This window comes from Salvelinus namaycush, chromosome 5, assembly GCF_016432855.1.
Source record: "Salvelinus namaycush isolate Seneca chromosome 5, SaNama_1.0, whole genome shotgun sequence".
Classification (NCBI taxonomy): domain Eukaryota; kingdom Metazoa; phylum Chordata; class Actinopteri; order Salmoniformes; family Salmonidae; genus Salvelinus; species Salvelinus namaycush.
Genome location: NC_052311.1, coordinates 47,418,084 through 47,442,922, shown reverse-complemented (window position 1 = coordinate 47,442,922; position 24,839 = coordinate 47,418,084). Strand labels below are relative to the sequence as shown.

Sequence of the window (24,839 nt, the reverse complement as noted above, 5' to 3'; positions counted from 1 at the left end):
TGGCTTTGGGGGTGACAAGTGAGATATACCTGCTGGAACGCATGCTACTGGTGGGTGCATGGTGACCAGCGAGCAGAGATAAGTGACCAGCGATGGTGAGCAGAGATAAGGCGGGACTTTACCTAGCAGGGTCTTGTAGATGACCTGGGGCCAGTGGGTTTGGCGACGAGTATGAAGCGAGGGCCAGCCAACGAGACCGTACAGGTCGCAGTGGTGGGTAGTATATGGGGCTTTGGTGACAAAACGGATGGCACTGTGATAGACTGCATCCAATTTATTGAGTAGGGTGTTGGAGGCTATTTTGTAAATGACATCGCCAAAGTCGAGGATCGGTAAGATGGTCAGTTTTACGAGGGTATGTTTGGCAGCATGAGTGAAGGATGCTTTGTTGCGAAATAAGAAGACTATTCTAGATTTAACTTTGGATTGGAGATGTTTTATGTGAGTCTGGAAGGAGAGTTTACAGTCTAACCAGACACCTAGGTATTTATAGTTGTCCACATATTCTAAGTCAGAACCGTCCAGAGTAGTGATGCTGGACGGGCGGGCAGGTGCAGGCAACGATCGGTTGAAGAGCATGCATTTAGTTTTACTTGTATTTAAGAGCAGTTGGAGGCCACGGAAGGAGAGATGTATGGCATTGAAGCTCGTCTGGAGGGTTGTTAACACAGTGTCCAAAGAAGGGCCAGAAGTATACAGAATGGTGTCGTCTGCGTAGAGGTGGATCAGAGACTCACCAGCAGCAAGAGCGACATCATTGATATATACAGAGAAGAGACTCGGCCCAAGAATTGAACCCTGTGGCACCCCCATAGAGACTGCCAGAGGCCCGGACAACAGGCCCTCAGATTTGACACACTGAACTCTGTCAGAGAAGTAGTTGGTGAACCAGGCAGGGCAATCATTTGAGAAACCAAGGCTGTTGAGTCTGCCGATGAGGTTGTGGTGATTGAGAGTCGAAAGCCTTGGCCAGGTCAATGAATACGGCTGCACAGTATTGTTTCTTATCGATGGCGGTTAAGACATCGTTTAGAACCTTGAGCGTGGCTGAGGTGCACCCATGACCAGCTCTGAAACCAGATTGCATAGCGGAGAAGGTATGGTGGGATTCGAAATGGTCTGTGATCTGTTTGTTAACTTGGCTTTCGAAGACCTTAGAAAGGCAGGGTAGGATAGATATAGGTCTGTGGCAGTTTGGGTCAAGAGTGTCCCCCCCTTTGAAGAGGGGGATGACCGCAGCTGCTTTCCAATCTTTGGGAATCTCAGACGACACGAAAGAGAGATTGAACAGTCTAGTAATAGGGGTTGCAACAATTTCGGCAGATAATTTTAGAAAGAAAGGGTCCAGATTGTCTAGCCCGGATGTATTTGGCTAAGGTGTATGTAAACTTCCGACTTCAACTGTAAATGCTTTAGCCTAAATAAAATGTATGTTGGCGGTATTTGCTGTTTTGCAAAATAATGCAATCACAGAAATGAAATTTAGTTACAACAATGTATATCTGTAGACTTCAATGTCATTCTCTCTCATGTCATGTTTAGTTCCCATATGCTACCACCACCACATTTGTGGTCCCGTTTCCCCCTCCTTGCTTCCGAGAGCAGTGTGCAGAGGCCAGTGTTGGGGTAGCAGGGGAGTACATGCGAAGTGGAGGGCGAGATACGTAGACAAGCTGGCCAGGTGGCACAGGAATGCATTAAACTGGAGAGGGAGAGAGGGCTCTTGGAGAGGATGCTGAGGAGCCTGAGGTGTGAAATGCTGATCAACAAGAAGAGAGTGGAGGGAAGGACCATAATACCAGCTACTACTGAGACTGTGAGTTCAGTGTGTGTTTGCGTGTGTCACAACTGAATTTATATGAGTTCATTTCATATTTCCACCTGACCCCAAGTTATTCTGCCCAGTACTGCTTTGCTGGACTACATTAGGCCTATATGTATTCTAATCTAATGTATGGCTATTAGAAAAAAAACACATATGATTGTTCTCTGTTTCCAGGGCAGAGACGGAGCAGACCATTTGCTGGAGTGTGAAAAGAGAGAACGCACTGAGCTGAAACAGGAGCTGGAGAGCACTCTGAGGAGCACACTAGCACAACTACAGGTGATGACATCTAACTGCTAGAGGCCGGGTTACTGTAAAAGCCTATGACAAATGCTAATGTACGCAGGGCTTTATAAAATAAATGTGATTGGTTGCATTCTCTCTTTTCATGGTTTTCAATGGATACAGGTGCCTAGAGTTATGCTAATGCCTATTCACGAAAGTTGTCAAGATATCCCTTGATTTGCTATTGATATACCTGTAAAAGAAGCCCTTATTTCTCTCTCTCTCTTGCCATGTATAGACCCTGGGTCAGTGCAGTAGGCAGCTGTTGGACTGTGCCAGTGAGAGAGGGTGTGTTCTGGAGCTTCTACCACACACTCACTCTGGCTCTATCTCTCTCTGCAGGGAGACAGGGAACTCCCTCCCAAGGCCTCATAAAACTACCAGAGCCTATTGGCCCCTTCACTCCAGGTGCTATGTCAATAGCATACTGTACTAATGTAACACAGTTTACGGCACTGCATTGACGTCACCTTGTCCCATATAGTGCCTATTGTGGTTACACTTTCTTTTGTCAGTGATTCACCTAGTTTTTGTCTTAAACAATACATGGTGACAGTGTAGTTACATAATAGCCATTAATTTATTTATTTGGGATTTATTTAAACCAGCAGCTGTAGGCTTACCATTTGCTAGTTAGTCCCACAAATTGCCCATTTCTACTATACACTCTTAGCGGATACTAGGCAAATATCAGCTGAAACAGGTCTGTAAAATTATGAATTACCCACATCTTTCCCTTCTCTCAGAATGTAAGTAGGTTCTGGAGTCTACCACTCTGGCTGTGAACCAATCACAGCTGATACGAGAGAACATCAGGCAGATGATTGGCAATGCCATCACCAGGCAAAAAGCTGCCCACGGTACTGTCAATGAAGCTCTGGTGAAAAAAATAGCTGAGACAGTCACTCTGAAGGTGCAGCATGGGACATACGATAGTATTTAACATTTAAAAGTCAAAATAGTAAAACTCTCATTCTCTCGCACAGCAAAATCTCACAATTATGTCCGCAGCCTCCAGGCTGGCCACTTTCCGCTAACAGAGGCAGCTGAACTGCATTCGTCACAGCCATGACAGAGCACTGGTCAGTATGTGAGTGGAACCATCTGTAGGCTTTGTCATGGATAAGAGTGTGCATTGGAGATGGTGTCTGTATCTGTGCTTATTTGGTAAAGAAAGAGCCACTAATATTGGTGTAATAATGTTGTAGTGGGTGACTTCACTACTCCACCCCTAACTTATTATGTTGTCATGTGTTTTCCAGGGCCCTGAGTACAGTGGGGATATACTTTCCAGAGAGAAACTGAACAGGCCTATAGTAAACGTTTACCACAGACACCCTGGGACCCAGTCACCTGAGGCTGCTCATCTCATACAGGTAACTAACGGTCTTCCTCTAAAACCGAACATGATTGACACTCTTTCTCTTATATTATGTACTTGGCCATTTTACTGTAGTAGACTCAAATTTCTGTGCAAGTCTTCCATTGACATCAATGCATGATTTATGCATTGTTGAGTTAAGTGCTTGTTCTCATGTTAGAATTCAGCCCTCTGAGTCTTGTGTTTTTCTCTCAGGGTAGTTCTGTGTTGAGACGCTGCCTGCTGTCCTCTAAAGAGGAGCTCTCCAGGCTGCAGGGCACATGTCTGCAGCTGGTGGACAACCTGCACGGCAAGAGGGCCGCAGAGCAGGTGGACTCTGCTGTGTTCAGGCTGCGCACTTTCCTCCAACAGGGATTGTACTAAACTCATTATGTAGTGCATGACTCAATTCATCTTTCTTCAATGTTTCCTCTCTCCCTTGGTTCCTTCTCAAAAATGCATTGGAGGAGAAGATCAGAGGGAAGAAAGATATAAGGTTCCTCCCCTCTGATCTTCTCCTCCAATGCATTTTGAGAAGTAGATGAGGAGAGGAATCAAGGAAAGAGAATAGCCCCTATCTATAGTTGTATACAAACGGCATGTGTGTGTTTTATCCTGGATATGAAGTGAAAGAGGGACCAATGTGCTGAAAAGGGACCATTTAAACAAGATGATTAGGAAGGTATGTTTAACCTAGTCATGTGTAGCATCCCAACTCTCAATTAACCACATTTCTGCATTACACCATTAACGTGTACTTGAAGTAAACATAAACAGTATTTCTCTGCAAACTCAGCCCCATTGCTTATTGTATGGGAGTCCCTTAGAGCAGAAATGTGCATGGGTTTCATTGGCCTGTACTTGATCTCCTTGTCATACTGCCATTTTGTACAGCTTGGCATCTATAATGCGAATTGAATATGTTCAGCATAGACTGCATTAGAATCACAAACAGTGTACTGTTTATGTTCAACTTCACCTGTGAATAAATGTATACTGTTATAAAGTCCAGTCTCCATCGCCCCCTCCTCTTCAGTCCGAGTCATAAGACTGCAAGTCACTTGACAGTCCTCCCTCTAAACTTCATGTGTGTCATTAAGAAATAAGGGATGATTCAATAAGCCTCTTCTTTATTGAGTGGTTACAGAATCACTGTATAAAGGCCCTCTATACACGGCAAAGCAGTACTGTAGATACCAGCAATATATTTGTGTATCTTCCTTGCAATACACACTATTTAACTGAATACTCAAATAGTTTGTTTCTACTTTAGTATTTATGCAGATTCCAGTGCAAACTTTACAATCAGCCATGGCGAAGGAGTGACTTCAGTCTTATCACTGGGCGGCTAATGTCCTAATTGAATCAGATGTTTTGGGGTGGGGAGATGTTTGGAGATACTTAAGGTAGTATCAAGGAAAACGAGAGGCTATCTTCAGATCTGTGCAGACGATGCATGAAGAGAGAGAAGACTAAGGGTACTGGCATAATACCATAAGTTTGTACAGACGCATCTCCAGAAAGAACTATATCAACACATTTTACTGGATAAGAGAAGGTTGCAACAAGTAATTGTTTTTTTAGATGATCATTTATCTAGACTAACTAGATAACGAGAAGACAGAAAGGTCGTGAGGAGCTGGGAAAGCAGTCAAATCAAAGGGAATACAGGATATTGTCTTTGTTTGGAGAGAGACAAAAAAACAAGTGATGTCGCAGCTTCTGTGCCATCTGCTTTTACTGTGTCTGGTACCATCTGTGGGTAAGTGGAAGAGAAAGGAGTTAGAAATGGAATGCTTATATTGCAATGTATCATATACTGTGTTTGTGTGTGCGTGCATGTGTGTTTATGGGAGAAGCTAATTGCTTAATTGGTGTTTAGCTTTGTACATTGACTTGTGCATTATTACATTAACAGCATTGTTTAAGCCCCTCCCACCCATTTCCCTCAACTGTCCATCATAAGACTTCAGCTTCTTCCTCTGAAAATGTTCACTGGCAATATTACCTATTAAAAATCTCTACTATCCTTCAGTCCCTGTGCCAAACTTTAGTTTTACTTTGTTCTTAGCGTAATCAATATCTTTCTCTTTCAGTTCCTCTGTTTTGCTTCACCTGTGTCTTCCCTGCCATCTCCCCACTGGACTGTATCAAGTTCCCTCAGAAGTGTCCTCCAGGTCAGCTATGTCTGTCCAGCAAAGCTGTGGGGAAGCGCGGTGAGAGCTCCTTAAGTTACATACATTGTGTGTGTGTGTGCCCGCATGTTTGTGATTGAGTGTGTACAAATAACACCATTAATGTAACGCTAACTCGGTCATAAACACCTTTAATCTACAGGAGAGTTCAGTGTGACGCTCTACGAGAAGAGCTGTGTCCTCTCCGCCCTGTGTGGCCTGACTGGTGAGAAGTACGCAATGGGCCTCAACTTCACCTTTACCAATGAATGCTGTTCTACCCACCTGTGTAATGGAGCTGCAGCCCCCTCTGCCCTCTACTGGACTGGCTCTGCTCTCTCTCTCCTCTCATTCACTCTCTCACTGTGATTTACCCACCTTTAAAGATAATGCTACTGTTGCTAAATTCATAAGGAAAACATGACCACATTCAGATGCCTAGCGTTGGTCGAAACCTTTCAGATATAAATGTGATGAACATGATTCCTTGTTGTAATTGTTGGAGGCATGTTTGTTATAATGTACATACCATATTTCTATCTGTTCGTTCCAAAACGTTGTATTCTGCTGAACGTGGCCCAGGTGTTTAACACAGTAAATGTGTGCTTTCTGTACATGAAATATGGACAGAGGAGATCATTTCCATTGAACTGACCATTTTCTAGAGATGAGCAAAGCACGCACATGGTTTTGCTCAAGTAATGTAAAATAATGTGCCTAACACTTTATTTTACATATAGGCATAGAATTAACAATATCCCACATTTATCTGTTATCAAAGTTGAAAATGAGAGCTAACAACGTATAAAGCATCCACTCTATGGATAATACATTGTCTGGATATCATCTATAATTGTCTATTTGTATTTTCTATATTTGGGTATATCTTAATTTTTATAGGCTCTGACAATTTTTGTCTAGCCTATCAAAACTTATAGGTAGGCATACTCATATATTATAATATTTGAATCCAATTGATCTAATACTTTTCCTGCAGTTCAAATGGCCTCGGTGGCACGAGCGTTGTGCGCACCAATAGTCGACTAGGTCTCCAACAGGTGTTTTTGATTCAGGCACATACTGCCACGTTCACACTCTAGTTGGAACTAGGAAACTCGGAAATATTCGAATTGTCAACTGGTTGTCAACGAATCTGCAAGTCGGAAATTTCCAAGCTTCCCAGTTCCGACTAGTATTTGAACGCGGCATACCTATGGGGATTAATTGACGCAGGGCCTGATTTTGCTCGAGTTATTGTATCATTTTGGTACAGGAATATAGATGTTTTATATTTTCAACTTGGCCTTTTGCATTGTCTAAGAGCAGAGGGAGGCTCAAATGAACGCAAGTCATTTATAAAACCTTTTGTGAAGGTATTACTCGCCGAAGATTCACCATCTTCCCTCGAACGACGTGTGTTCCTGAACTCAAGGGTGCCGCTTGTAGACATGGAAAATTTCTCTCCAGTCCATGGAACTGGACACGAACAATTACCGGATAAAGTCAGGAAAATACTGACCCCGGTGTACCCAACACAATAGATATCTGGTCCAAAAAGTCAAGCCCGCGAAATGATAACACTTTGTAACATCAACAAGATGTTCGTGCAGGTAAAAAAACAAAACATTTTAGGCTCAGGGGGTTTAACGTTGCAACTGACGCTCGGAACATGCCAAGCCAATACATCTACAAAATATTCCCTCTTCGAATACGACCCCGAGCGCTATCTCCCACAAGGCCGAGAAGGTTTTCCAGTGAGTGTGTTTGTCAACATTCATAGGCCTACATTTCTCAGAAATACCTTCTTGTTGATATTGACATAGGCATATTTATCGTCAATAAAACCGCTAGTAAATAATCGTGTGGTCTACTCCAACATAACTTCGATATGACCCTCCGAAGGGCCTATCAGGCGTGCTGCACCATTCACCTTGCGAGTTGTCTGTCACTTCAACAGGTGACCTACAGTATTTACACTATTTTATGATGGATTAATGTTTACCTTGAGTTCATGTCACTGGAGGAGTTATCATTGCATACACAAGAAGTACATAAATGATTCAGGTTGGCACAACATTTAAACGTTGATTTATAGTCCATGGCTATTTAGATTTGCTTAGTTCTTTCCAGATATCATTACTCCTACAAAATAGGCTACATGCTGAACATGGTACACAAGGTCTCCAAACCAATAAAGAACAGAACCCGTTCCATGCTCACTGCACGTAATGGTAGGGTATAGATGAGTCATTGATCTACATTAAATGAGTATAGTCCTCATGTTATAGAATACTTAAATGAGCCCTCAGGTAATTGAAAGATCGGACTACTCATTCTCTCTCCCTTAGCTCAATGGGAGAGACTTGCCCAATCCGATGTGTACTCTATGGGAAAGTCCATGTACTTTCAGGCTGAAGCGCCTTCCATGTCTAAAGATGGACGTCTCTATTTCCTCTCGTGTAATGTGACCATTAAGCAGTCACACTCCTCTACGCCTCACTTTACTGTCATTGACAATTTTGAGTAATGTAGACATACAGTATGTCTACAGATCACTTCTATCAGTATCATTTGCACAGTACTTTGCTTTTAAAGAGGCAATCTGTAGCTGAAACAATAACAAAACAAATCCCAGCTCATGTTTTGGCCTAAATCTGAGGGATGGGGCTGGAGAAATGGAACCACTCTCAAATGAATAGACCGAGCAATAGATGCAAGTGCTGACCATCTATGATATCCAAATGATAGTTTTGGGTTCTGATGTTGTACGACAGTTGAACTAGGCTCATGCAGCATTTAGAAGTTATGTTCTTCAAGAATCAATGGGTACATTTTGTAAGTCCAAAAATGAATGTAGCAATTGCAGATTGACCCTTTTTAAGGAACTTCTTGGATTTAACGGTAATCTATTTTCTGCTCAGGTGCATAGTTGAGAGCAGAAACGACAGTGGCTCCAGATTCATCCCATCTAAAAGGAATGTTGTGAGGTTTACCATGGATGCTTTTCTGTTTCAGGGAATGACAGCAGGGCAGGTATGTTAAGGATGCACATACTGAAGATGCGCTCCATTCATAATATGCAACAGTAACCATAGTTAACTGACCAGTAGTTGAACTTGAGTGCTATGCCATCTTGAGATTTCCTATGCAATAAATGACCTTCATCAAGCATAACTACTCAGCTTGAATATATTTTCCTTTCCCTTGTCTGTGCAATTGATTTACTGAGGTCTGCTGACTCTACATTGCATTGGAAGTAGTATGTACATAAGTATGCAAACTGTACCACATTTTTGAATCAGCCTGAGCCTCTCCTCTTCAGCCACAGCAGCTCTACATGCACTGTGCTATGTCTGTAGGGAGGTCTGTCCCCTCTTCAACTGCCAAGGCCTGCACTTACGATTCCGCAGCAGGAGGGTAAGCCCTGATAATACTGAAGCTGTCTGATACTTTATCCATATAGGCCCTGCAAAAGATGATAGAAAACCATGAATAATAGAAAAAAGACTCATGTTGCTCTGACACATCTTGGTCTGGTCCTATCAGATGGAAGGAGCTGTATGGAGCTTCTTCAGTCTGCTCTTGTTGAGTCCACATGTAGCTCTGCTGTCCCCTCTGTTGAGTACCATGCGTACAAGTGTATCTTTGCGTTTATTTACTGTTGGTTTTGTGAAGTTGTTTTGGTCAAGAGTACTTTTTTACACTTGTAAAGATGGCCTCATTATGATATTAATCATTTTTATTTGGAAAGCCATTTTCAAACATTTATGCACAAAGCTTAGCCTATCGCCATCAATGAGTATCCATTTATTCAGTCTGTCGGTGAGGAAGTTTAGCATCTAACTCGCTCTGTGTACTCTAGCCACCACCAAGATGGTCACCAGCAAGTTGTGGTCAGTTGAATACAACACAAAGCCTGCTCTGACCCAGGAGGTGACGACAACCTCACAGCCCGAGACTGTGGTGGAGGGGCAGTTAGGTGTGAGGCAGGTGGAGAGACTTAAAGAGAGACCTGTGAAGGGATTTGCTGTCGTGGAAGTGGAGCAGGTCTCTGAACCACACAGAACATTCGCGGAGTTCTTTGGTGTGGACAAATAGACAGCAACTGTGGTCACTGCCTGATATTCATGTCGATAATTCATCTTGGCAATAAAAAAATAAAACAAATTCTGATACACCATCTTGTTAATATTTTTGTCGGTTAAAATGATCAATGGTTTGAAGAAAAGAGAGGAGACCAACTCAAATATACAAGTTCCTTTTATTAGCATTACTACAGGGGTACATGTTTTATTGCTACAATTGTATGAAACATTCTGTACAATTATACTTTTACAAATGTTAGATTTAATGAATATAGTAATTGAGATAAAGACCTCATAACAGTTTTACCACTTCTCACACAATGACTTTCCCCTTAAATCCTTCAATGACCTCAATTACATATTAAACAAAATACTTACATAATTGAAAAACTTGGTTTTCAAAACACTGAATCACAGGAAATGAACATTCTCAACCTCCATAATTGAGAAATTAAAAAACTTGCATAGCGTTACAATGTAATTTAGACATTAAAGACCAGATACATTGTGGATGGTATCTTGGATATCAGTCTGTTTCAGAAAGCTCTGCCAGCCCATCCAGTCTAGTGCAAGACACCCAGGCCTCAATAGTATGAGCTCAGGTGGGAGTGAGTCCCCGGGTGCCTTGGCATGGGAGACCCCGGATACATTGGGCTGGTTGTTGAGTTCCAGTAAGTTGTAGACGGCCCGAAAAAGTTCCCAGGGGACACGGGCATAGGGGCGGCATGTGTGTTCATGAAGTTCATTTTTGGCTGGTGGCTGTGGTAGGGCTGGGCATAAGATACCTCAGTCTGATACTTAACAATGCCCCCCTCTCCGCCGTGGCTCTGGTGGGCCTGTGAGATGCCCTGGAAGTCAAACTTGTAGGCGTAGCGCTTGCCGTGCACCTTGGTCATGATGTTCTTGTCGTAATAGTAGCGAAGGGCGCGGCTCAGCTTGTCGTAGTTCATGTTGGGCTTGCTCTTGCGCTCGCCCCAACGCTTGGCCACCTCGTCCGGGTCGGTCATCTTGAACTCGCCGTTGGTGCCCTCCCAGGTTATGATGCTGGAGTTGTTGCTGTCCGACAGCAGCTCCAGCAGGAACTGCCACAGCTGGATCTGTCCAGAGCCTTGGAAGAGAAACGGGACAGGGGTGAGGGGAATGGATGCATCAAAGGGCTGGGTTCTGTTAAAGCGAGCAAGATCTGTTTCTGAAATGCTTCTCTTAAGAGTAGGATTGTTTGTAGATTAGTGTAGTTTTATCCATATACACATTTGAATTTTTCTGTATTTGTATAGATTTTTAAGATGTTTTTTGCTTGAATATACTTATCTACTATTATGTATTGATTTCCATTTCATTCTTTATGCGATTTACACTGCACAGAACACCGGAAGAATTATCACTGTGAATCATTGTCATTTTTGTTTGTGTCAATTAATCCTGTAAGTTTGAACTACTCCTGCAAATGTGACCTTTTTCACTGTGTGTCATGGAGAGAGATAGAACGTGGGTGGACCAGGCAGAAACCTACCCACAGGCCTGTGAGCGCTGGGGTCAGGCAGCCTGTATGAACTGTGTTTGCTTGTTCGGTTCTTGGAGTGGAGGGCCTGCCCTTCTGTGAGGAGATACAGAATTAATTCTGTCAAACAGGGTCATTCTGGTCAACGGGAGACAATAATTCAAATGTTTCAGCCTAGTTTTGCTGAGGGCGAATGTATAATGCTTTCATCTAGGTGGAGATTTTTGTCAATGTGCCATCCCAGACAGGGAATGTATGACCATTAATTGTCCTCTTTTTAAGGAATACCTTGGCCCTCCTCTTTTCTCCTATTCAATCTCTTTTGGAGTGTTACAGTTCATGACACCAAAGCAGACAGTGTAAAGGCCACATTTGTCACCACCTTTTTGGTTCACCAGTTTAACATGGTGCATTATGGGATATGCTCTCACCTGGGTTGGCTAGACGACTGCTGATGGGACCTAATGCTTGGTATGGGTCTGCAAGGAAATTAAGGGTTTGAAAAGTTTGATTGTTTTATTAAGACATTGTTGGCTTGACTATGATACAAAGGTTATACCAGTGTTTCAACAAACTAGGATCAGGAAACGAGAAAGCAGTACAGATGCACACCTTGCACACTTCTCGGTGGAGGCTCTGTGACTCTGGTGCTGTGTTGGTGCTCCATGGGAGAACCTAAATCATAAACAACATGATGTATTTATCAGCATAATGCAAACATGTCAACAAAGTTTCTCTGTTTACTCTTAGTTTGCTCTATCAGTATTATTCCATCTTGAACTACAAAATGCTTGACTTAATGAATTTTTTCTCTCCACTGTGAAACACTGTAGTAATAATTTCTAGAACTAATATCTTGATACAACTATTAGTATGAATCTGCCTTAGTGCACACAATAAATGTAAAGCACTGAGAATGAGATGTGATGTTGGTTATTATACCTTTGGGTACTGGAGGTGGCATTGGGTTCGATGGCCAGCTGTTCCTTCTGCCTATCTCCTCATAACTGTTCTCTGCTCAAAAAGAACGGAGGGTGAGAGGAGGCATCCACAGGAAGAAAGTTCAGAGAGGGCTTTTAAGCATAGAGAACAGACAGGGTGGCAGGGTAAATCCATCACTTTTTGACAGCTTCTTTTTTGATTTAAACAAAACTTTCCATAACATTTTTGTACATGGAAGAAGTAGTCAGAAAGTGTCTTTTTGGACCTGAATGCCAAAACATTTAGGAGATAAAGGTGCTCAAAGTTGACCCATTTTGCATACTCCACCATGAGACATCCATGTCTTCATCACTGGAAAGGATAAACAGTTGAGTATGATATCAGTCAAAAGCTTATAAAAAGGTTTTTCAAACTGTTTTCAAATAAATTATAAAACATAAAAAATGTTTTAAAAATAATGATGGACTTTTTTTTACCTTTAACGTTAATTATCTAAAAATGCGCAAACTGTTATTTTCTTCATATATGCATATTTTGTAGCTTAGACCCTACTTTATATCATCTTAGGTTTTTGTGTTGTGCCTGCCATTGGTTGAGACATAACATGCTCTTTAATACAGGGTGGGTGTCATTTCAATCGTAGAAATGGAATGGACCTATATTTCAACATGAAACAAATTGGAGCTTCAGCATTTTTTGATAATTTATGTTTAAGGTTAAATTACATTTTTATTTTCAAGAAAGTATAAAATAGTTTGACAACACAATTTGTAAGCTTTTAAATTAGAGCAATCTCAACCGTTTATCTGTTCCATTGATTAAGACATGGCTGTCTCATGGTATGGTGGGGTATGCAAAATAGATCAACTTCGAGCACCTTTATCTCTTGAATGTTTTTGCATTTGGGTCCAAAAAGTAACTTTCTGGGCACTTAAACAATGTGCAAATGTGTATGGAATGTTTCATTCAAATCAAAAGGGGGGCTGTCAAAAAGTGATTGAATTAAAATGGATTTACCCTGCATTTTTTCACAAACACAATCATGGTCTCAATAATTGCTTCTATTTCACCAGATGCATGTCCGATTACTTCGACAGACAAAGTTATAAGGATCATTTAGTTGCTAATGTTAGCCTGCAGTACCCCAGAGGGCCTTCAACTTGACATACTACATGAGAGGGGTCAACACAGAGCTAGCCTGCAACATTTATTTTTTATTTTACCAGGTAAATTGACTGAGAACACATTCTCATTTTCAGCAACAACCTGGGGAATAGTTACATGGGAGAGGAGGGGGATGAATGAGCCAATTGTAAGCTGGGGATGATGGTATGAAGGCCAGATTGGGAATTTAGCCAGAACACCGGGGTTAACACCCCTACTCTTACAATAAGTGCCATGGGATCTTTAGTGACCACAGAGAGTCAGGACACCCATTTTAATGTCTCATCCAAAAGACAGCACCCTACACTGGGAAATGTCCCCAATCACTGCCCTGGAGAATTGGTATATTTTTTAAGACCAGAGGAAAGAGTGCCTCCTACTGGCCCTCCAACACCACTTCCAGCAGCATCTGGTCTCCCATCCAGGGACTGACCAGGACCAACCCTGCTTAGCTTCAGAAGCAAGCCAGCAGTGGGATGCATGGTCACTTCCCAGAGTAGCTCGAACTGCACATGTAATGTTTCCAAAAACTCCTCCATGTAGCAAGATGGTGACACTGAAATGATACTTCCTGATCATCAAATGCGCCACTGAGCATTCCCATAGGAAACAATGGGGTATTGTCATCGATGGCTTCGTCCATATTTTTTTTACATGCTATGGAAGGAAGCCCATAAATGGAGACTCAAAAAGAGTGATTTGAAGCAGCCAGAAGAAAACAGACAAAGGAGAGCTGAAGATGGTCCAGTATTCCTTGGGGTGAGTGTCCTTTTGTCCGGGCCACCTCTGCTGCCATTAGATTGTCAATTGTGTCCCAAAGTGGGGCCCATACTCCCCCATTTTCCTCTGCCGGTGCAGCTGTTTCCTGTCTGAAACTGACTGTTGAGTCGTGGACTCGTAATAGAGTCATCAACTCAGGGAAACGCTCCGCCAAGAAACGTTAAAGCACTCTAAACTATGTAATCTGAAATGGCAACTCAACACTTCATTTTGAATCCATTAAATGAGTGAAGTATTTGATCTGCCTCTGAGAGAGGTTTGAATAGATGATTCCTGCCACAAACCCCTCCATTTTACTCCCCTTCTCATTTTAAGGCAGTTTATCTCAATGCTTGCTAGCTCCAGGTTCTTTATGCATGCAGTTTAAGGATTTTGCACTAAGTCACTATGTTCTTGGTAATGAGTTGTGAAGTTAATTGTCTTACCTGATTTAACCTGTAGTCTGGGTTGTTGCTGTGTGTTGTTGGTTGGAGTTGTGGGGTAGGAGAAAGTAGGGCTGCCTAAAAAGAGATTCAAAGAAGGTTACAAAATGGATACATAGATCAGTTATGTCCTCATGTAGTATAAAAATAGTAAAATTAAAACTTTCTATGAGTCCCAGGCCGTAACCCTTACTCTGCCGGAGGTAATTGAGGTGGCCGAGCAGGATGTCTGTGTTGTAGGCGGACGTGAGGCGCATCATATCCTCCTTGGTCATCTTGCAGAGGGCCTTGCCCTCCAGTGTGTGGAAGTGCATGATGTCCACCTCCTCCAGGCTGTACTCCTTGATGGCCCAGTCCAGCCACTGGCGCACATGGTCCTGGGTCCACACCTCAGGGTCTGGGACCAGGAGGAAGAGAAGGAAGAGAGATTGGTAAGTCGGGGTAACAGGAGGTTGTTGTAACTCACACAGATGCAGCATCTCATAAAGTTGAGAAGTTACTCTTTTGTTTTCTTCTCCTCAAATGAAACTAAATGTATTTTTAAATGTACAGTAAGAACCCAAAGATTACGTATGGACGTCATGAATACCCCAAAATATCAGACAGTAGTATGGAGATGCCTAGCCTCTGTCTGTACCCTAGGGCAGGGGTTCCCAAACTGTTTTGCTTTGTGACCCACCAATTGAGGTGTCTTTTGAGTCGCGACCCACCAAAAGGGGTGAGCAGTGAAAAAAAACAGACACAAACCAAATAATAAGTAAAACATATTATCTTAGCAGCGGAGAGAAAATGTTGCAGTTTCAAAGCTAATCTCCTACATTACATTTTTACATGGCTTTTGCTGTGTTCTTATGCTCAAACATTACAAAATCAATGGGGGCTGATTGTCTAGCTTTTATTCAGTTGATTGTTAATTTTCAAAGATTATAGGCTGCTATTGAAAAATAAGTAGGTCCTTTATATTTTCTACATACTTTCTATTTGGTTTTAGTCGTTTAAGTTTACACTGAAAGTGTTTTTATCCGGTGTCCCAGAAGTGGGTCCTGACCCAGAGTATGGGAACCACTGCCCTAGGGCAGGGATCATCAACTAGATCATCAACTTTTTTTTTCTTGAGAGGATGGTCAGGGGGCTGGAACATAATTACAAATCATTTGACCGCAAGATGCCCAAACAGATATATTTGATTAAAAAACCTTGCTTACATTTTTATATGATCACTTATCTTTATATTATGTGTGGGAATACTTTTTAACAGATTTCCAAAATGTAAATAACTTGTAGCTGATTTGCTGGTGTTTTTACAATTTTTTATGTCCAAAAATAAAAAATACTGTTATAAATGTTTTTGTGCTCAGAAATTGGGGGGGGGGGGGGGGGCCCAGCCCTAGGGTCTTCATTGTCCTTGTTTAACACAGCTGTGATGTAATATCCGTGTATTATCATGGCCACTAGAATAACTTGGCCTGTGTGACTCAGGCTAAGAATCAAACCTTGTAGTCTTGTCTATTAATTGTAAAGATGTAATACACCTAATGATGTCTAATGTTTGGAATGTCATCTTAGGTGGAATCTCCCAACAATGACTCATTGGCTGGATTCCATTCCAAAAATGTGCTCCCTTCCCAGTTCCTAAAATCTGCTCTTAATGGCTAACTCACAAATGATGGAAGATCATTTAACAGGTGATGGCAATATGATGGGAACACCATCCCAGGCTATTTTCTTTGCAGATCCTTGTGTGCCATAGGATCTGGTCACCCCGCCGCTGAGTGTGTTGGCACCTCACCTGCGGGCACTATGACTCTCTTCTCCTCTGTGGCGCTGTTGGGCGGGGTGGCGGTCTGGGGGCTGGAGCGGGGCTCGGGGTATGAGGCCTGGTAGGCCAGCTGACCATCATCGTTGCTGCTCATGTGTCGGGAGCGTTTGGTCACACTGCAGTCCACAGGGGACTCACGACTGTCGAGAGAGGGAGAGAGTAGGGAGATGAGTAATATTCTCGTATGATTTTGTGTGATCCTGTTGCAGTATTTATTATGGTGATGGTCAACTCTCTTGAATGTAAAAAATATAACACTAAATAAGTGTGAATGTGAAAAATACAACACTAAATGAGTGAGAATGTGGTAAATATAACACTAAATAAGTGGGAATGTGGTAAATACAACACTAAATAAGTGAGAATGTGGTAAATATAACACTAAATAAGTGGGAATGTGGTAAATATAACACTAAATAAGTGAGAATGTGGTAAATATAACACTAAATAATTGGGAATGTGGTAAATACAACACTATGTGGTAAATATAACACTAAATAAGTGGGAATGTGGTAAATATAACACTAAATAAGTGAGAATGTGGTAAATATAACACTAAATAAGTGGGATTGTGGTAAATATAACACTAAATAATTGGGAATGTGGTTAGGGTTAGGGTTAGGGTTAGGGTTAGGGTTAGGGTTAGGGTTAGGGTTAAGTGGTATAACTTCTCTCAAAGACTGCTAATACTGATGCGCCCTCCTTCACCTGGTTCCGTTGATGTGATCTCCTCTCTTCCCAGGGTTCTGTGGTCCCGGCCCGGCCCACTCCGGCTCGGTGGGTTCTTGGCTCTCTTCGGAGGCCTGGCTGAAGCTTCCCGGTGACGTCATCTCGCCCTTCATGTGCATGGTCGTGGCGGCAGGGAAGGGCGACTCGAAAATGGACTGGTCCTCGCTCACCACGGACAGTGCTTCCTGCCGGCACGGACAAACAGTGGAGTCAGCGGTTACGGTAAGTATGAGCCACAACTAGTCATGTAATGATGGTAGCCAGGAAACTGCCCACACCTCTGTGAGGTTTTTCCACACTACGTTGAATGGAACACGCATGATGAGATTCCACACCCTAATGAGTCTTGTTCTATTGATGAAGGATTTATTCATTCCTGTTTCTAACTTTGTCATAGTCCACATGTCTTTAGAATTTGTGATTGGTGACTTGAGGAACATTACATGGAAAATAGGAGATTGGGGCATGAAGCTTATAAATCACTGTCTTTATTTGATCAATTTAGCTGTACCATAATGTTGATTGCAGTTACTTGCTGTACACTGGCATCGACGTTTGGAGAAATGAGAGCTTCTGTGATCTTTGTCACAGTTTTAATTCGTTGGGATTGGGGTGATGGGAGGGAGCATGGTGGAGTCAGATCAAGATTTGAGACGCTTTCTTTGTGCTGCTTCCTGTTTAACGCTGACAAAGGCCCCCAAACTCCAAACCATTCCTCAAGATGGCACTCTTCTGTGTGAGTGTGTGTGTCTGTGTGTGTCTCTGTGTGTGTGTGTTTGTGTGTGTGTCTGCGAGGGCGTGTTGTGTCTATACAGTGGGTAAGGATAGGCCTTGTTTTTGAGTCTTTGTGTGGGTAAGTATATATGTGTAGGTCTAAGTGGGAGTAAGTGCGTGTGTGTTTAGAGGACTTCACTATTGTCTTTGCGGCTCGTACGTCAGTGCCGGGCTTTTTCGGTGGCCCACAGGAAATCTGGCCCCCATGTGCAGAGAAACCTTTTGGCACAGGCCAAGGGAAAGGAAACAGAGGGGGGGCCACAGTGTAAAGATGTGTCTCATTTAAAGCTGGAAAACAACCTAGGGTTGATGAAGGTAGGGGAGGATTGGGTACGTCGGACAGCAAGAATACACAGCCTTGATTGAAGTTCAAAGTCCCGCTCTTCCATTGTGTTACCTGAGCATTGTAAAGTGTTTTATGCATGGTACACATTTAGTGGCATTTCCTTCTTCAGACTAACAGTGACAGGACTGTTAGCTATAGCAACATTGTAGCTGAAATAAATGACATTAATATATCAAACAGACATAATATTATTTCAGTACATATACTGAAATGTTAGCACACGTGATAAGTTTGTTTTCAGTGGTAGAAGAACAACACATCACAGGTCAACCACACTTTCCTCCCTGACCGTTACCCACTCTCTCTCCTCTCTTTCTGTCTCTTTCCTCTCGCTCTCTCTTCGACTCTCTTTCTTCTCCCTGTCTGTCTCCCTCCTCCTCTCATGTTGTGCAGAGGCCCTGACAGCAGAAGTGAAACTAAGGGCTGAGCTGGGAAGAGGTTGAGGCTGAGCAGCAACGATTCATGGAAAGGGTCATGAGCGCCATTCTCATATTGTAATGTTATGCATTGGAGTGAATTGATCAATTGTTGAACTTCTTATCTTTCATTAAGTTCATTCATTGTTTCAATGGTGTGTTTGTGCATTCACAGCCACAAGCTCATACACCTGCTCTTTCTCTCTCGCCCCCCCCTCCCTCTCCCTCTATAACTTGCAAACTGACACAAATATACCGAATGTGGCCTGACCGCCAATGCCACAACTGACTTCCTGTTCAATGAGTTTCGTAGAAGCTAGGCCCTGTTGCTGAGGAACACAAAATAGTTTTGAAAACAATTTTGTCTGCACACACCCATAGCATACACAGTACAAACGCACATTTTAAAGTCCTGTCAGTTCTGCTGTCAAAGTTCAAGCATACACAGTACAAACGCACATGATCAATTTCCTGTCAGTTCTGCTGTCAAAATTCAAATCTTTATTTTCAGCATATTTGTGCATTATCACACTTAGGCCATTTTTATCTATTGAAAGGTTTGTGCTGAATGTACTAGGCCCACCTAAGGCTAATACTAGAAAAAGGTTCAACAAAATAGAAAAGCCAACTAAACCATACACAGGAAGAACATGTAGGACTGTAAGTTAGAAGTCTGTTGTCTCAGGTTCAGCTGCTTAATGGTTGATGGTTAGCAGCACATCAGATAATCATCTTATGAATCAGCCGCAAAGGGTGGTGCTCACACAGTTCACCAACTTGTACCACAACCATGTACTACCAACTGTTGTGAAACATCCTCGCATTCACAACAGAGCTCTAGCTTAATAACCTCTACTGGAACTCAAACACAGTGCAAAAGCAAACAAACATTTACTTGTCCAACACCTGCTTCCCACCTGCTCTCTCTTAGTTCCTAGATATATCCTTGATTCACAAGGGAGACTGATTACTCGTCCAAACCAAATGCTTTGCAGTCTATATGCCTAACTATCATGGTTGGATTAACTTTTGTTCCATATCGTTGCTGAAGTTGATTTACAGTTGAAGTCGGAAGTTTACATACACTTAGGTTGGAGTCATTAACTCGTTTTTCAACCACTCCACAAATTTCTTGTTAACAAACTATAATTTTGGCAAGTCGGTTAGGGCTTCTACTTTGTGCATGTGTAACAGTTTAACTTTAGTCCATCCCCTCGCCCCGACCCGGGCGCGAATAAGGGACCCTCTGCACACATCAATAACTGACACCCACGACGCATCGTTACCCATCGCTCCACAAAAGCCGCGGCCCTTGCAGGGCAAGGGGAACCACTACTTCAAGGTCTCAGAGCAAGTGACGTCACCGATTGAAAGTCTACTAGCGCGCACCACCGCTAACTAGATAGCCATTTCACATCGGTTACACATGACACAAGTAATTTTTCCAACAATGGTGAGAGTTTAATATTTTAAAGTTATGATGAATTAAATTAATAGTGAAGGAATGTGCACTATGTTCAAGCCTGTTGGCTATACAGTTGAAGTTGGAAGTTTAAATACACTTAGGTTGGAGTCATTAAAACTCATTTTTCAACCACTCCACACATTTCTTGTTAACAAACTATAGTTTTGGCAAGTCGGTTAGGACATCTACTTTCGCATGACACAAGTAATTTTTCCAACAATTGTTTACAGACAGATTATTTCACTTATAATTCACTGTATCACAATTCCAGTGGGTCATACGTTTACATGTACTAAGTTGACTGTGCCTTTAAACAGCATGGAAAATTCCAGAAAAATGTCATGGATTTAGAAGCTTCTGATAGGCTAATTGACATCATTTGAGTCAATTGGAGGTGTACCTGTGGATGTATTTCAAGGCCTACCTTCAAACTCAGTGCCTCTTTGCTTGACATCATGGGAAAATCAAAAGAAATCAGCCAAGACCCCAGAAAAAAATGTGTAAATCTCCACAAGTCTGGTTCATCCTTGGGTGCAATTTCCAAATGCCTGAAGGTACCATGTTCATCTGTACAAACAATAGTACACAAGTATAAACACCATGGGACCACGCAGCCGTCATACCGCTCGGGAAGGAGATGCGTTCTGTCTCCTAGAGATGAATGCACTTTGGTGCGAAAAGTGCAAATCAATCCCAGAACAACAGCAAAGGACCTTGTGAAGATACTGGAGGAAACAGGTACAAAAGTATCTATATCCACAGTAAAACGTGTCCTATATCGACTTAACCTGAAAGGCTGCTCAGCAAGGAAGAAGCCACTGCTCCAAAACCGTCTTTAAAAAGACAGACTACGGTTTGCAACTGCACATGGGGACAAATATCGTACTTTTTGGAGAAATGTCCTCTGGTACGATGAAACAAAATTAGAACTGTTTGGCCATAATGACCATCGTTATGTTTGGAGGGAAAAGGGCGAGGTTTGCAAGCCGAAGAACACCATCCCAACCGTGAAGCACGGGGGTGGCAGCATCATGTTGTGGGGGTGCTTTGCTGCAGGAGGATCTGGTGCACTTCACAAAATAGATGGCATCATGAGGAAAGAAAATGATGTGGATATATTGAAGCAACATCTCAAGACATCATTCAGGAAGTTAAAGCTTGGTCGCAAATGGGTCTTCCAAATGGACAATGACTCCAAGCATACTTCCAAAGTTGTGGCAAAATGGCTTAAGGACAACAAAGTCAAGGTATTGAAGTGGCCATTACAAAGCTCTGACCTCAATCCCATAGAAGATTTGTGGGCAGAACTGAAAAAGTGCGTGCGAGCAAGGAGGCCTACAAACCTGACTCCTTTACACCAGCTCTGTCAGGAGGAAAGGGACAAAATTCATCTAACTTATTGTGGGAAGCTTGTGGAAGGCTATCCGAAACGTTTGACCAAAGTTAAACAATTTAAAGTCAATACACTCAATTAGTATTTGGAAGCATTTAAACGTCTGACCCACTGGGAATGTGATGAAAGAAATAAAAGCTGAAATAAATCATTCTCTCTACTATTATTCTGACATTTCCCATTCTTAAAATAAAGTGGTGATCCTAACTGACCTAAAACAATGTTTTTTTACTTGGATTAAATGTCAGGAATTGTGAAAAACTGAGTTTAAATGTATTTGGCTAAGGTGCATGTAAACTTCCGCCTTCAACTGTATGTTGTGAATTTATTTTAGCTTTGGTCTGTGCTGATGGTGCCTTTCTACAGAGGCCTCAAATTGCAGAGTTTGTCTACGAAGGGGAACGCTCATTGCAAACAAGAAGATTGACTCCGCTAAATATTCAATCGTCTATTATTAAAAAGTCAATGGATAAAAAGTGTACATCTAAAAAAAAGTTAATAATGCTATTGTTTATCACAATTGAAATGAATAAAAATCTGCCTATTGAAACCAGAGCCATATATCAAGAAACTGTTTGTTTTCCTTATTGCATGCAGTTGATCACTAATTCACTACGGTGATCCATGTAACATGTGACCAACTCTGTCCTCAATATGGTGTAGAGGCCAAGAAAGCAGAAGTAGAGGTTGAATCGAGCTGATTTTGCAAAGGCCTGCAGCAGCTGCTCCTTCACCATGCAAAAACATGTGGTTTTCACAACTTTTGATATGGCGACATCATGGCTTTTTTTTTTTTACATTGCTTTTAGACAGTAGAAACATAAAACATGTACTGTAGCTGCCAATAATAAAGGATACACGGTCGTCTTGGCTATATTCAGAGTTCATTTATTCACATCTAAAACAATGCAGTACCTCGACACATCCAGTGACTTGATTCTGTTTTGCAAAGGCTCTGTTGCCTTTTTTCGTGTGGAGGGAGCGGAAATGTGTGCGGAAAGTCTGAGGTTTAAGACAGGAAGCCTGCAGAGTTCAGATAACGACACCTGACAAGCGCTCCTGTTTGCAGTTTAGGCCACTATATTCTTTAAATAACTTTGACAAAAACAACTGACTTTATCTGGATGTTTTAGTAAATATCCATGTTTCAGTAGATGGGCCTTCATATTTAAGTTTTCAAAGTGTGTGCGCGCGCGCTTCTAAATTACGCTCTCTATGTCACTGTAATAACATACATTTTCAGTAACCAGAAGTAGCCTATTTTTTCCCCCGCTCAGGTTATCCATATAATAGCCCAAGTACGTTAGGCCTATATGTTGTAATAGCTGTAGGGTATGAAGAAAAGTAATGATCATTTCGTTATACGTTTCTGGAAGTGATTTGACGTCAGTGGACGAGAAACAGGATGGACACCTGCAATGCGTGAAAGTAGGCTAAAGTTGTTGGTTCAAAACATATACATTTTAATCAATTAAATCAAGTTTAATAACATTTTAATGTAAGTGGTTTATTCCAATGCCTTAGCTACTTCAAAATATAATCAACATGGTTCCTCAACCAATTTCAAAACCTGTTAAATCGTTTATTTCGTTTCGTTATTAGCCTCTAAATTGATATGTTTCGTTCTGCAAATAGACTGAATTGATCGTGAGATGTATAACCTTGGCAGAAAATCCATTCGTTGTTTTAGTGCATTTTCTTCTCAAAATTGAAGGTCCTTGTTGTTTTATAGGACACGCTATTTAATCCGGTTCTACATATTTTTGTCGAACTATTCGTTAACCGTTTGGTTAAATTCACCCTATTATGTGAAAATAATAATCAGCATTGCTATAACAAGGAAACCTCAATACGTTATATTTGTAATTGATGCTGTTCTGTTGTCTTGGTCAGCGTTTGTGCCCCACCTTCATGAGAAAAATGAGTTTCAGAACAATTCGATAAGTCAATATTTTATCTATTCCAATAACAGTTAGGCTACATCTAATAGCCTAGTTATTCTCATCAATTTCGGTAAGCTTTAGATCGTCTTTACATTACTCCATTTTAATAATTCGATTAAAGAATAATAATTTACTGAAGTCCTTTTGTTAATTGGATAAAATAATCCTAACAGTTATTCATATGTTGTGGTAATGATGATTAATGTTGAAAGAAATGTAAAATATGAAATACCAGTCATCTCATGGATTTCGATCCTCCAACTCTATGGAAAGTGGCCTTATACTCCAAATACGTTCCATGGCGCAAAGACACCTGCCGCGAGCGCGCTCCAATAAACTTGTACTGATCAAGATTGCTTATATGCTGTGTAATGTGCCTCAAAGGCGTCGTCTTTATCATAAATTGTGACAGGTGCATCACTTCTTTAAATTACCTTTAACTTTCTTTAGACTAGCATATGTGCTTTTAAACCAGGAACGTGTGCATAAAACTTGATTAAATGAAACAATTCAAATCGCGAGTTTTGCGCTCCCCTTTTTACGCGTGCAGTGCTGGACACCATTTCGTTTTTATCGGTGTGTAAAGATGTAGTGGTTACTTGTGTTATTAAAGAGCCGACATACAACCACGAACGGGAAGGAAGAGGAAATTTTGTACAAGAAGGAAAGAGTGGGGACCTCGCATCACCGCTTTGCCTCTCTCACTCAGCAAACAGACGTGCTAACCGACTCAGTGGGTGGCTGCGTATCGTTTTCACAAGCGACATTAAAACCAGTTCAATCGCCTACCTTTATCGTACAGTCCATTGTAGCAGTCACTCAGTCGTTGATTCTCATTTAGTCATTTAAACACGTTATAACTAGTCTGGATAGCCTGACTGAATCGCATCAACCCATACACAAGCGCATTTACCCTTTGGCGCAAACCATTGCAGCAACAATTCTTGCTTAGTCCATAACCGGATGGCAGCTTTTTTTCTCTCTCTCACTCTAAATTGGGAAGTGAAGTCACTCTAACAACGCATTAGGGCTGGGTCCCTACTGGTGAAACGAAGTCCTTTTTAATTTCTTACAACATTGCACACAGAAAACTGCTGATTAGCCTACAAACCAACGATGACAATCTTCCTAATCTGACTGTGCTTAAAAGTTGATCAGGCTGATGATTGGACATAGAGCAATTAAGGTGCAGAGCTGTTGGGCTTCTGTAGGCTTTGCTCCGAGTGTTGTTATCGTCCAGCAATGCTTTGATAAATATTTATTGCCATCATGCATTTTGACATGCACAAACACATTGCATCATGTGTGTTTCAAGCAACATGTCATTTACAACTGAATGTAGGCCCATTTCTAATTTGTTCTTGGACATTGTCGAGATACATACATTCGTTTGTCATTCAAAAGCCTGTTGCTTGC

The 24,839-nt window shown here is 41.8% G+C and overlaps 3 protein-coding genes across 6 annotated transcripts; 2 read left to right on the top strand and 1 right to left on the bottom strand.

The window, feature by feature from the left end:
• Positions 1-3,252: 3,252 nt before the first annotated feature.
• LOC120047578 (coiled-coil domain-containing protein 105-like) lies at positions 3,253-3,902 on the top strand. Its single transcript, XM_038993114.1, has 2 exons — positions 3,253-3,486; positions 3,687-3,902. Exons 1-2 carry the CDS (start codon positions 3,352-3,354, stop codon positions 3,852-3,854), a joined length of 303 nt encoding a protein of 100 aa, XP_038849042.1. The 5' UTR covers positions 3,253-3,351; the 3' UTR covers positions 3,855-3,902.
• A 964-nt stretch (positions 3,903-4,866) lies between these two features.
• On the top strand, positions 4,867-6,392 carry LOC120047577 (sperm acrosome membrane-associated protein 4-like). Its single transcript, XM_038993113.1, has 3 exons — positions 4,867-5,232; positions 5,567-5,686; positions 5,808-6,392. Exons 1-3 carry the CDS (start codon positions 5,181-5,183, stop codon positions 6,011-6,013), a joined length of 378 nt encoding a protein of 125 aa, XP_038849041.1. The 5' UTR covers positions 4,867-5,180; the 3' UTR covers positions 6,014-6,392.
• A 3,494-nt stretch (positions 6,393-9,886) lies between these two features.
• On the bottom strand, positions 9,887-24,394 carry LOC120048359 (Friend leukemia integration 1 transcription factor-like). Of its 4 annotated transcripts, none has more exons than XM_038994269.1 (10): positions 24,213-24,394; positions 17,066-17,271; positions 16,328-16,497; positions 14,732-14,935; positions 14,542-14,616; positions 12,173-12,244; positions 11,843-11,905; positions 11,662-11,709; positions 11,243-11,326; positions 9,887-10,837 (listed from the first exon to the last, which is right to left on the bottom strand). In XM_038994269.1, the coding sequence occupies exons 1-10, from the start codon at positions 24,228-24,230 to the stop codon at positions 10,314-10,316; spliced, it is 1,464 nt and encodes a 487-aa protein (XP_038850197.1). In that variant the 5' UTR covers positions 24,231-24,394; the 3' UTR covers positions 9,887-10,313. The 4 variants fall into 4 exon arrangements, with proteins under 4 accessions (XP_038850197.1, XP_038850200.1, XP_038850199.1 ...); XM_038994272.1 differs by lacking the exon at positions 24,213-24,394 and adding an exon at positions 23,858-23,996; XM_038994271.1 differs by lacking the exon at positions 24,213-24,394 and adding an exon at positions 23,656-23,847.
• Positions 24,395-24,839: the final 445 nt, after the last annotated feature.